The sequence below is a fragment of the Thermobia domestica genome, chromosome 12 (genome assembly GCF_964235325.1).
Source record: "Thermobia domestica chromosome 12, izTheDome1.hap1.1, whole genome shotgun sequence".
Taxonomy (NCBI): Eukaryota; Metazoa; Arthropoda; class Insecta; order Zygentoma; family Lepismatidae; genus Thermobia; species Thermobia domestica.
In genome coordinates, this window is record NC_137465.1 from 31,569,865 (window position 1) to 31,582,484 (window position 12,620).

General features: G+C 36.5%; 1 protein-coding gene across 1 annotated transcript in view; it reads left to right on the plus strand.

The window, feature by feature from the left end:
• Positions 1-12,620, plus strand: part of LOC145666398 (collagen and calcium-binding EGF domain-containing protein 1-like) — a 109,205-nt gene that overhangs the window by 62,084 nt on the left and 34,501 nt on the right. The window contains exons 6-7 of the mRNA XM_081733601.1: positions 633-732; positions 9,455-9,609. Of these exons, the coding sequence (XP_081589727.1) occupies positions 633-732; positions 9,455-9,609 (255 nt within the window). The remainder of the gene's footprint in view (positions 1-632; positions 733-9,454; positions 9,610-12,620) is intronic.

Consider the following 12,620-nt stretch of genomic DNA (forward strand, 5'->3'; position numbering starts at 1 on the left):
AAAAAAAAAAAAACTATTCCCAAGGAAGATTTTACATATAAAATATTTGAAAGAAAATATAAATTAATTTATTGTTTAAACAAGCAATTGATTCCAGCAACGTCTAATGAGAAAAACTTATTCTGAAATGTACTGCAACCAGAAATTCAACAAAGTAATTTGAATTGCATATAATCAAAGGGTTACGAACGTCTTTGAAATCAGCTTTCTGCAAATGGTTTAACATTGGTTAATGGTAGATGCTTAAGTTGTTGGCGATGTTACGCCAGTCTTGCTCAACTTCTGGCCAGAGTATCATTCATTTTTTCTGTGATTGCTCGCCCGTGTGAGGAGCATCTTGGGTATCGAAATTCATGGAGTCATTGATAAAATATGTGACGCATAATATGATCGTGTCTAAGAAGCCTATAAGAGTAATGATATAGAGATATTTTCACATCAACTACGGAAAGATTTTATGACGAAGTCTATATAATGTAACAAGATCTACAATGCGAAAGTTTCTAAATTGTCATAAGAAATTTTGCTCCTAGGTCTATACCAACGAAAATAAGTATATTTTCAGAAAGAAACAGATGCATTTACTTTGGTTCAAAAATATAGAAATAATGGAAATTCTGTCTATATTTCAGATTGTAGCCCTAAGCACAGCTATCCGATTATATAGTTTTGCCACCGGACCTCCTGGACCTGAAGGACCAAAAGGACCCCCAGGACCTCGAGGATTTCCTGGTTTGTACCAAGTTATATTCACTACTGCATATTATAAACATTACCTAAAGGAATAAAGTAAAGCCCCTGTTCCTTAATTTCTTGGACTTTAGCTTTGCTATGTATTTCTCTGTTCAATATAGGGATGTGCTGACTACAATTTAAAGATACCATAAACACAATCTCCATTTTTTCATTTTATCAATTTATGTCAGAACGGGAAATGTAATATAATAATTTCTTAATGTATTTTTTGTAAGTACAAAATGCTTTCCGTGTGATTCAAAAATATGGAGACATTCAAAATTTTAATGATGTACAATATAGAAAAACTAACATCATAGATTTATAGTAGACTAGAGAAAATGCTATAGAAAATGACGACGATTTCCTCATCTTGAATACATCTTAAAAATCTTAAATGGAGAACATACCTTTTGAAACTTTATTGTCATAGAATATTTTCTCACAAGTTGAATGGCATGTCTATTTTTGTTTGACGAAATTATGACCGTTGCTATCCTGTCTGTTACGGTACGCAGTGGCCCAAATTTCCTTTAAAACGTGGCCAAAAGTTAAAAAAAAGTAACTTAGTCTTTCTAAAACTAAGTGCATATGCATTTTTGAGTTTGTTGATGTTGAATTTTATATTTTATAAAAAGAACTAAAAACAAAAACATAATGGCGGATTTGTAATGAAAAATAATTTGATTTCAATAAAAATTGCTATTGGGGGATTTCCCAGGTCTCTAATTTCGAATTTCATGTTGGTTTTTGGAGACATGAAATGGCGATCCTAAAATAAAAATAATTCGATAGCATGAAAAATCGATATTGAAGGGTTTCTCAGGTCGCTCATTTCGAATTTTAGATAAATTAATGACAAAATAAATTCATTACTACATTTTGTTAAATGTTTTGTTCATTTTATAATCAAACAAAAACAAAGTGTCCAATGCGCGCCTAAAATAAAAATTATGTATTACGGTAGAAGAAAAATTGAATAAAACAAAATGAGGCAAGAGGGAGAACCAACCTTTTCTTTTATATGAATAAAAATCGATTTAAAAAAATCGAGATAAATTGTTTGATTATGGAATGTTGAGGGTCTTTTGACTTATGCATATTTTAGCATTTGTGGTTTAATTTCGAAAGGATGCAAAACGATTGTAAATTCTCCAATAATTTAATAACAACCAAATTATTGATTAATAAAAATGGTAATTCAACATTCTTGAGTATTGGTAGTTAGTATTTTACTAAAGTTAATTTAAAAATAATGGTTCTTATCTCTTCTCTGAGGAAGTAAGTAAAAGAACCAGGAATTATACTTGAGCAAGCAACTTTATTAACACTGAGAGAGAGTATATGAAAATGCAAAAACACAATAAAATTACATTGAAATAAAGAAAATTTCGTAAACACAAAATATTATACACGAGAGACCTTACTTGGCTTAGATGCTTCTCTAACTAAGATTTTACAAAGAGAGAAAAGGTCTTACATGAATGTTAGGTGGAATCCTCTCACCCACATGGCTAAATAACTTTTCCTTCGTCTTTGGCTGCTTCCGTCCCTTTAGCCAGCCTGGATTCTCCTTATATCCCCCACTTTATCATGGTTTTCACAATTAAGAGGCCTTGTTCTTTTGTTTATCTTGTCCCTTAGGCCAAGTTATTTGAACAAAACATTTTAATAGTTCATCTTCTTAAAATTCATTTAACCACAGATTATCTTATACATTTGTTTTTTTTCTTCTTTAAATCTGTTTCCCAACACATTCCCCCACTGAAATAGTACAGGATTCGAATAACACCGTTTAGTGTGTGTCTGTCTTATCCATATTTTTTTTTCTTTAAATCTGTCCTGGCAGTGAGCTATTTAACACTCATGTTATAAAAAAAGAATAAAAAAAGAATTTGTAAAGGAAATAAACGAGAATAGGAATTACAATTCACATTCACAACATCGTACTGTATCACTGTATAACGATGTTTTACACTGCATCACAATTTCCATGAACACAAGAATATGGCATGACCCAGTCCTCCAGTCCGCTGAAAGGAGGGATAGACTGTTGTCTATTGGGGGTGAAAATTTCCGGGTGCTCGTCACCTGGACTTCCTCATCTTTAATACACTCCGCCTGAGGAAGGAGTATAACAACCCGTTGTTGTCTTGAAGTACCATGATAGTCCATTGGCAAGTTTGTTTCTATGAGAATTCACTACACGAGCTTGGCAGTAGGTTGAATGGGTGTGGGAACCATTTTTTTCTTTGGAGTTTTGGGGGAGACGTCTGCGTCATCCAGCATGGAGAATAGAACGGAAGCAGAATCCAGCATGGAGAATTGAACTAATGTGCACCATCCTGTGCGGCCCTCGATGTTGCTTGAGAAGATGTCTGCGTCGTTCAACGGAAGCAGAATCCACTATGGAGAATTGAACCAATGTGCATCATCTTGTGCGGTCCTCGATGTTGCTTGAGGAGATGTCTGCGTCTTTCAACGGAAGCAGAATCCAGCATGGAGAATTGAACCACTGTGCACCATCTTCGATGCTACTGGTGGAGGCATCATTGCTTGAGAGGATCAATGGATGAGAGGTATGATGAATGACGTGAAAGGAATGAGATAAAGGAGAGGCTTGTATGTTTGTTTGTTGTGTAGGTGGGTGGGGTATTGTTTTTATACCAGATTTATGCGATAGAAAAAAAGATATGCTTTTTTCAATTCAAGGCAGAGACATGACAGCAAATTCCCAGTGCAATTATAATTGTATATATTTTTTATATAAAATTAAAGATTTTATATATATATATTTTGTCGGTGTGCGTGTGAGAGGGTTATATAGAAGGATTATAATTAGATGCAGCAAATTACAGATTTGTGGGATAAGAGAAGGTGATTAATAAAAATGGTAATTCAACATTCTTGAGTATTGGTAGTTAGTATTTTACTAAAGTTAATTTAAAAATAATGGTTCTTATCTCTTCTCTGAGGAAGTAAGTAAAAGAACCAGGAATTATACTTGAGCAAGCAACTTTATTAACACTGAGAGAAAGTATATGAAAATGCAAAAACACAATAAAATTACATTGAAATAAAGAAAATTTCGTAAACACAAAATATTATACACGAGAGACCTTACTTGGCTTAGATGCTTCTCTAACTAAGATTTTACAAAGAGAGAAAAGGTCTTACATGAATGTTAGGTGGAATCCTCTCACCCACATGGCTAAATAACTTTTCCTTCGTCTTTGGCTGCTTCCGTCCCTTTAGCCAGCCTGGATTCTCCTTATATCCCCCACTTTATCATGGTTTTCACAATTAAGAGGCCTTGTTCTTTTGTTTATCTTGTCCCTTAGGCCAAGTTATTTGAACAAAACATTTTAATAGTTCATCTTCTTAAAATTCATTTAACCACAGCTTATCTTATCCATTTGTTTTTTTTCTTTAAATCTGTTTCCCAACACATTATATTGTATTTTATTTACATAATTGAAATTTACCTACTTTCAGTCGTGGCCTCCTTTTAAAATAATCAGAATAATTACAAACGTAAAAAATGAAGCGCGTTTAAAGAAAGATTGCATTTATTTGATCTCGGAGCAAGATCTGATGTGATTAGTTCGACGTTTAGATTCAAATAGATTTTGACAGCCAGGTATGTGCATCTGGTCATCAAAAGGATCGTTTCTTACAGTAAAGTTACCAATCTGAATATTTAAAGTGTTAAAAGGCTCCAAATCGAAATTTTAGGCTTTAGCCACGGTAATATTATTTGGCAGACTTGAGGCCATGGTCCAGGGGTACTTAGGACAGGGGCGGATCCAGGACGGACTTTTTGGTGCCCCCCCGGATCCGTTCCCGACTTAGGACCACTTCCTCTAAATTTTGTAAGGGATTCTTTAACCCGTTTCGTAAATTATGGGAGGGATGAATAGGGCCATTGCCTTGAAAGTTTGAAAATTACCAAATTTAAAAATAGGGCCCGGTTTTGTACCTCTGTAAGTCTGATTGGTACATCTCGTTTCTTTGCATGGCTAAAACAATTACCAAACATGTAAATTTTGTAAGCTTTTGTTTCATTTTATCTTCTTTGATTAGGCATTATGGTTGAGTACAAGGCCCTATTCTCGTTTATAAAACGAGACAGGGATGCTCTCTTTTAAAAAATTTGGAAGGGGAACATAGGACCAGCCTTGAATGTGTTAATTGTCAAAAAATAAAGCTTGATAAATATTTTCTAGGGTTCGAATGTACTCGTATAAGTCTGTAACTTTTAGTGGTCCTGTTTATCACCTTGTAGGGGTAAAAAACTGCCAAAATATTTATATTGCCATGTGCTTAGCACGTGGTTCGTTATCCTTTATTACGTTATGTGATAAGGTCTAGTACAGGGATCTATTCTATGTTATACGACATAAGTACGTTGATGCTACCATCTTAATATTTGGGAGGGGTGTGTTGACCCACCCCTTAAATTTAGGAATTGTCAAAAAGATAAACGCGAATTCTATCGAGGAATTTGAAGCTTAAAATATATAAAACGATAATCATGCCTGTTGTGCTGTATGGTTGCGAAACATGTTCGCTTACTCTGAGGGAAGAACGAGGACTGAAAGTGTTTGAAAACAAGATCCTGGGACGAATATTCGGACTCAAGAGAAACGGGAATGGGGAATGGAGAAAACTTCAAACGATGAAATACAGAATTTATACGTTTACCAAACATTGTTAGGGTCATCAAATCTAGGAGGCTTAAATGTGCAGGTTATGTAGCCAGGATGGAACAAAGTAGGAACGCTTTTAAAATTCTAACTGGAAATCCAATCAGAAAACGACCATTAGGAAGGCCTAGGCGCAGATGGGAGGACAAGATGGATCTAGCAGAAATAGGAATACAAAGTAGAAACTGGATCCAGTTGGCTAAGGATAGAAGCCAATGGAGAGCTTTTGTGAATGCGGCATTGAACCTCTGGGATCCATAGGCCATATTGTTAGTTAGCTAGTTAATACTAGTAGAGAATTATTATTGTTTGTAAGTAGTATACTGGATCTAGAGGTGAAGAGACACCTCTAACAACCATTTCTGGGAACCCGGAAAATTCAACAACAGGTTCGGGAGAATCGGTGCGAACCACCTGAATAACAACACTGCCTACAGGCGACAGAAATCACACATTTATTTCTCCGTTTTCACTCTGTGCGAGTACTCGTGTGACTTGGGAAATAAAATTTGCTGATAAACATTGCATGTGCCACCACCATTTTCCTTCTTTTTTTGATTTTTATGACACGTATTTGTGTTGGCGGGAACTTCATTGAATGTCTCATTCACCTAACATCTTTCTTCATCTGTCGATTTTCATAATACTCTGAGGACGCATCCACAGACACGGACTACAGTTTCCTTCCTCTAACAACCTTCCCATGTCTAATCTTAATCTCTATCACACTCTAATATAAACAGTCCGGACATTGCATATCTCATGAAACAATCGCCTTGTCCGTTATTAGCGCCCCAACCGATCAGAAACAATTAACTGAATATATGGAAGGAACCATATGGTCAAGTTACGAGTGACAAGACCACAAAACACAATTGTCGTTATACAATACAAAGTCAGATACATATGGCTGTGCTTACACTGACAAACTCGGCGCGACAAACCGCGCGTGCATAAATAGCCCCATATATTCTCATTATCCTTCACAGTCACACACATTATCCCTTCCCCCTAATTAGGCCCCGCCTAATGCTTTCTACGCATTGGCCCTTCACACTCATTACGAACTTTTTCTATAGTGAATGTATAAAATGTTGTGAAAAATGGAAGATAATTAATTATATTTGTAAAAAATACTTTTCTTTGCTACGGTGTGAAATTTACTAGGAAGAGAACCATTCCTTCTATAGTTTGTCTTTATATATAGTTGCTAGATATGTAGATAATTTGCACGCTAGGTTGTACGACGTGTTTTCAAGTTCTAAGGCCCGTTACACAGTCAAGCGGAGCTCCGCGCTCCGCGTCCCGTCTTCCGCCCTCCGCGTGTGTGCTTACACAGTCATCCGTAGCTACGCGCTACGCGTCACGTGATTATATACAGGATTCTTCTCCGTCAGTGTTGCGAGTCAACATAAAAAGTTCGAAACAACAATAGTGGCATCTTAATATTTCTGTAAGAAGAGAAAACGAAGAACACAGAAAAATAAATGTCTCAAGATTCACCCCTTAGTTTCTCAAAGAAGTTTGAAGGGAGCTTTACGTCTGTGTATATAGATTTGCGAGAAGACGAGAAGTACTTCAATAATTTCCGTACGTCAATTCAGTCGTTCGATGACCTAATTGAAAAAAAATCCATCGAAATTATAAAAATGCAATTTAAATAAAATTCATATGCACGCTCTTAAAATACAGCACTTAACAGATACTGTTTTTTAACAAATGAAAATAACCTATGTTTGTACATTTGGTTAGAACTTCACATCCAATCAACTATTTAATAGTAGAGATAAATTATTTGCCTCAATTTATCTTTTTTCATTGCCCATACCTTCATTTTTACAAAAAAAAAAAAAACTTTTACATATCTCGTTCCATGCCTGTTCACGAATGTCACGCTTTTTGTATTCCTCACAAAAGGGATCCCATTAATATGGTGTTAATTTAACCTCCGTGATAATTGAAACTGAAACTGAAATTTGTTGAAAGTCCAAAAATTACAATAGTCACGTACTGTTAACAGTGGTATATTAGAGGCACCACATGTACAGTTCCAATTGAGCAAAGACATTAATTGAAAGTTCCAATTAAACGAAGACAATATAGCTAAATTAAAAATAACACTAAACAATATGAAAATAGTATTATAGAACAGTATAAAATATTATTTAGCAACTCACTATCAAAAATAAGAAAATAAATCTGGATCAATTTGCATTTTGCTTTTGCTACCATGCACGTTTCTTTTTAATTTTTAAAGAGAAGTGGCTGCTCCGCGCGCGGAGTTCCGCTTGACTATGTAAGCACCCATTTGCTCAATGGCCTTATCTGCCTCGCGGAGCGCGGAGCGCGGATAGGGCCACGCGGAGGCTGCTCCGCGCGCGGAGGCCTCCGCGTGACTATGTATGCACCCATAAGAATCAATAGAACAATCTTGCCACGCGAGACTCCGCGCGCGGAGCTCCGCGTGACTGTGTAACGGGCCTAAGGCTTTTTCCTTTTTAATACACTTTCAGCAGATAGAAGGATACAGTTAATCTTGAAATACGCGGACACTGTTTGTGAATTTGTTATATAGAAGATAACATTGCGGCGCTCGTAGTTCGTACAGTCGCTGCTAGTATGAGCAGCGTTTTAGGTACTAGATTTTGGCTGGTTAGATTAGAGTTTTGTGTCCCTTTCAGTACCGAGGCTATATTCGGTACTAGAAATTGTGACGTTTAATGTGCAAGAACAGCGCGTGATCATCTATTTTCTCCACCTGCGTGGTATATCGACATTAATTGACAACCTAATGAGACATCTAGTGATACATGTAAATGGATGGATATTAAAAATGAGCGTTCGTGTGTGCAGAAGTTTAAACGTCGTGTAACAAAAAACTCAAGTAGCTTCTACCACAGAGAAGCCGGACAGACAACATATTTGTACGACCGAAGATGAACAAAATAGAGGACCACCAATTAGGTGTGCGTGATATATCCTCTAGACTCCGGGTTGCAATGGGACTTTTTAAGGTCATTTACATAAGACCTGAAAATTGGATGGATTTCTTCAATGCGGGTTCTCTGAATGCAAGGTGTTGACCGTGAGTCTGTGGGATAGCAATGTGTCAATTTTATGTTAACGCGTAATGATGCTTTTTTTTTTTTTTTTTTTTTTTTTGCCAACTCTCACAATGGATGAGTGCTTTTTAATCCTGAAGCAAAATGGCAATGGTCACAATGGAAGCACACAGACTTCCAGCCACTAAAGAAATTTTGGGTTACCGCCAGTGCTTAGAAAGTGATGGTGGCCATGTTTTGGAACTGTAAAGGCGTAATTCTCACTTATTGTGTTTCAAAGCACATAGCAATGAGGGCTACATCTTACCAACATGTTTTGGTTAAGCTCACTCCAGCATTACAAGCAAAACAACCTGAGGTGACTGCTCACGTACTTTTTCCTAAAGACAATGTTTCCATTTATCGAACACTTCTAACTCAGAATTTTCTTTGTACCATCTACTTTAAGTGGTTTCTCATACTCTGTACTCACCACCTTCCCTCCTAGGGATTTTTTGTTGTTTCCGACAATGGAGAACACTGTTCGTGGATGTTCATTTTCTAGCCGATCTCCTCTGGTATAAGCGATTCTGCATGGTCAAAGCACATATCTAAAGAAGTGTTCTTGCTGGGCAAGGAATCACGGCTCGACGTTTCGAAAAATGTGCACATATAAAGGAAGATTTTGCTGCGAGGTGAACAAGTTTTAAATTTCTGAAATCAAGTAGTTCGTAAATGAAAAATAGGAGATCTTGGAACATGAACGCAGCTGGTACTTCAACATTGTTTGTAATCAAATAAAAAAATCCAATTTGACTATAGATATTAGTTACAAGTTAATCAATTTTCTAATTGCTATTTTTGAGTACGACTACCATATGAAAGAAATAGATTGTGTTAAAACATGTCATAATTTTAAGAGTTACATAAAAAAATAATGTTGTATTTAAATTGTCATTTCGCGTATTTCAGGTGCTACGGGAAAACCAGGCCCTCCTGGACCTAGAGGTTTACCAGGAGAACCAGGAAAATCACCTTTGCCACATGAGCTCGACAAGTACCACGAGAGATATGATTCATACGTCCAAGAAAATGAACAATTTTGTCGTTGTAAAAGAGGGCCAATAGTAAGTATTCGTTTAGTATTCAGCTTCTTACGATTTACTTTATATGTTGATGCAATATGTAAGAGAAATGTAAAAATGTTATTTTGTTGCTGCATGAACTTCTCAATTTAGGCCATCGATTGACCGACTAACCATTATTTCTTTCTTGTATTTACTTCTTGAGAGAAAACATTCTGTCAACATAGTAACATTCAACAGTTTCCAACTACTTTTAGTTCATTGCATGTAACTATTCTGTATTTTCAAGAGAATGACAACACTTACTGAATTCATTACAAATATATATAATGTTAGTTTAAATTTAAGATTCATCATTGTTCAGAAAGATTCTTGTGGATTCTAGTAACCGTAATTAAATTAGGTTAAACTTGGGGGCAGCTTATAATGTACTCACAAAGTCATGTGCTTTCCGTATTCATACGAAGAAAAATGCATTCAAAAACAAGCAATCATGAATATTTATTCCTGTATACGAGTGAGGAAAGACGGGAATAAAGTTTTTGGTTATTTTAAGCTGGAATTTGCAACCTTGATTGATATCTATGAAAGATATGGGAACGTGGCGCTATTCTTGATGCTTGATGCTTGATGTTATCTTTTGTTTACGTTCTGGCTTGGCTATTTATGCGTATGATGCTCTCACAGAACATTTCTTTAAACGCCTTGCCTTATATACAATGTAATCACACATTTTTCGTGACTCAGAAACTTTTCTTCTTCTACCTACAAACAGGAGAGAAGAAAATAGGGCGAAAGCTCAGTCTAATGTTATTTCTGTTGCTCGCTGCATAGAGGAAGGAGACTCGAAGAAGGAACTTTTCTTCTGCTTCTCGCACAAGAAATAATGAGTTATATTGTTTCAAGGGCAAGAGAGTGCTCTGCAGTGTATTTTCAATGAAGGATTGTGTTTGCTTTACGACGCTCATATATAATTATGATGAGAAAAGAAAACACACTTTCTTAATGAACTTCAAGATTTCGGAATTTAATATCTAATGTAAATGTGTAACTTTTTCTTATATATATCTATAACTTTGTTATATATATATATATATATATATATATATATATATATATATATATATATATATATATATATTATATATATGATTTAAGGAACGAATGAATGCTCTTGAAACATTTAAATTGAGTTAATCTGAAATGTTATACTGTGAAAGCATGCATGCGAAGTCACAGACAAACACGGAAGGTTGATCCACATTTATAGAAACGATTTTGTGTCTCTTACACTAGGGCGTAAAGCCGTATTTCCACCAGTGGTTGTGTTCGATATGACACCCTGATTATAAACTATAGCCCGACACCGAAGTTTCCATTGAAGTAGGCTTCTGTTCACAGAAATCTGATCAAGTTTGGACCACTCCTCCTTGCAAACTATCCACAAGCTAGTCAATGTGCATGGGCGACGTAAGGAAATCGCTCGCTTCAAACACCCGAAAGCACAAAAGTCCATTGGTGCAGCGTCGCTAGATTTGACAGGGATGCCTGAATATGGGATAGCATGGATTCCAGTTTCACGCGCTTTGCGGGCCATGTATGTCATAATTGTTCGAGCCGCGTGGCTGGTTGCTTTGTCTTGATGAATGAAGACTTTCGACACTTCAGCACCATACAACGACGGAATGTGCTGCCGGTATAATGACTCCAGAAATTTTTGATAGTATGCTGAGTAAATTTTCACATTTCGTGCAAGTCTATGCGGGGGAAGTTTTTCTTTATGGCAAAGATCTGCAACCAACATGAAGCCACAGGAAAAACTTTCGCTTCACGTACGGACCCAATTGGCATGGTCCTTGGTATTCTTTGGATGATAATAAATGGCTCTAACCCACTTGGAGTTTGACAAATAGATCCAGGCTTCCTCTAATGTGACCACATATTTCCATTTGCCACCCGCTAAATACCGTTCATAGAGCCGTTTGCAATGTACCCTGTGTTCCCAGATGTGTTTGGCTGTGAGTGTTGAACGCGTGGCTTATGCTTCACTTGGAGGCGTAAATCCTGACTGATTATCCTCTGCACAGTTGATTTGGATTTTCTTTTATGTCTCTTTGTGGCAGCGGATTCTCCTGGGTCACCAACTTCTGCACTTGTCGAACTACATCCATTGTACGTTTGGGACGGAGATGTTGTTTTCGTGCCTCTGTGCGCACATCCGCTTCCTCTGGCTGTGCATTTTTGTTGCATTTGAGTACATTGGCAATACCCTTCTTGGAAATGGTGAATCCCTTGGACAAACACCGTTTCACAATTGCATTCGGAAAGAGCGGTGATGTACCCCTCCCACAATGGGTTCACTTTTGGAGGCATTTTAAACTCGGAGCACTTCACTTCCTGCTACCGAATTCTCCACACAACTGGTTTCTGATTGCTCTGCTGTGCTTACTGTCTCTGCGATTCTAGTGCCCCTGGCGGACTTCCACTTCTTTTCCATAAATGTGGGCCAACCTTCTGTATGTAAATGCCACACTTGTGATTCAAACACTAATTCGTAGAGAATAGTAAAGTGTGGAAAAATAAAATTTCAAATTTTACAAAGAAATAGTCTATTAAATATTAATTTCTGTCCTTTCTACTAGCCTGAAGAAAGGACAGAATCATCGGGGGTTGGGTCCATTGTCATGTAAGGTATATTTAAGGCATGGGACATTTAAGTCGTGAAACAATATGTCTACGTCTTGATGCTGAAAATGAATGGTCGAATGACTTACTAATTTGTTTCTGAAACGATCAAAATCGAATAAATACTCGAATTTCAATTAAACACGCAAGCATTATCATGTCCCTATTTTATAAGTTAATAAACCTCAAAAATCTACGCTAAAAGAAGCTTATTAACTTTCCATCATTACTTACGAGTATCGAAACATTATGCATCAATTTCAAACCCAATCTTCGCATGACAATGGGTATATGACCGAGTGATTTTTATACAGTCGACTAAAAAATTCAAATTGAAGAAGTAGGTTGAACGGTGTTGGCAATATAAT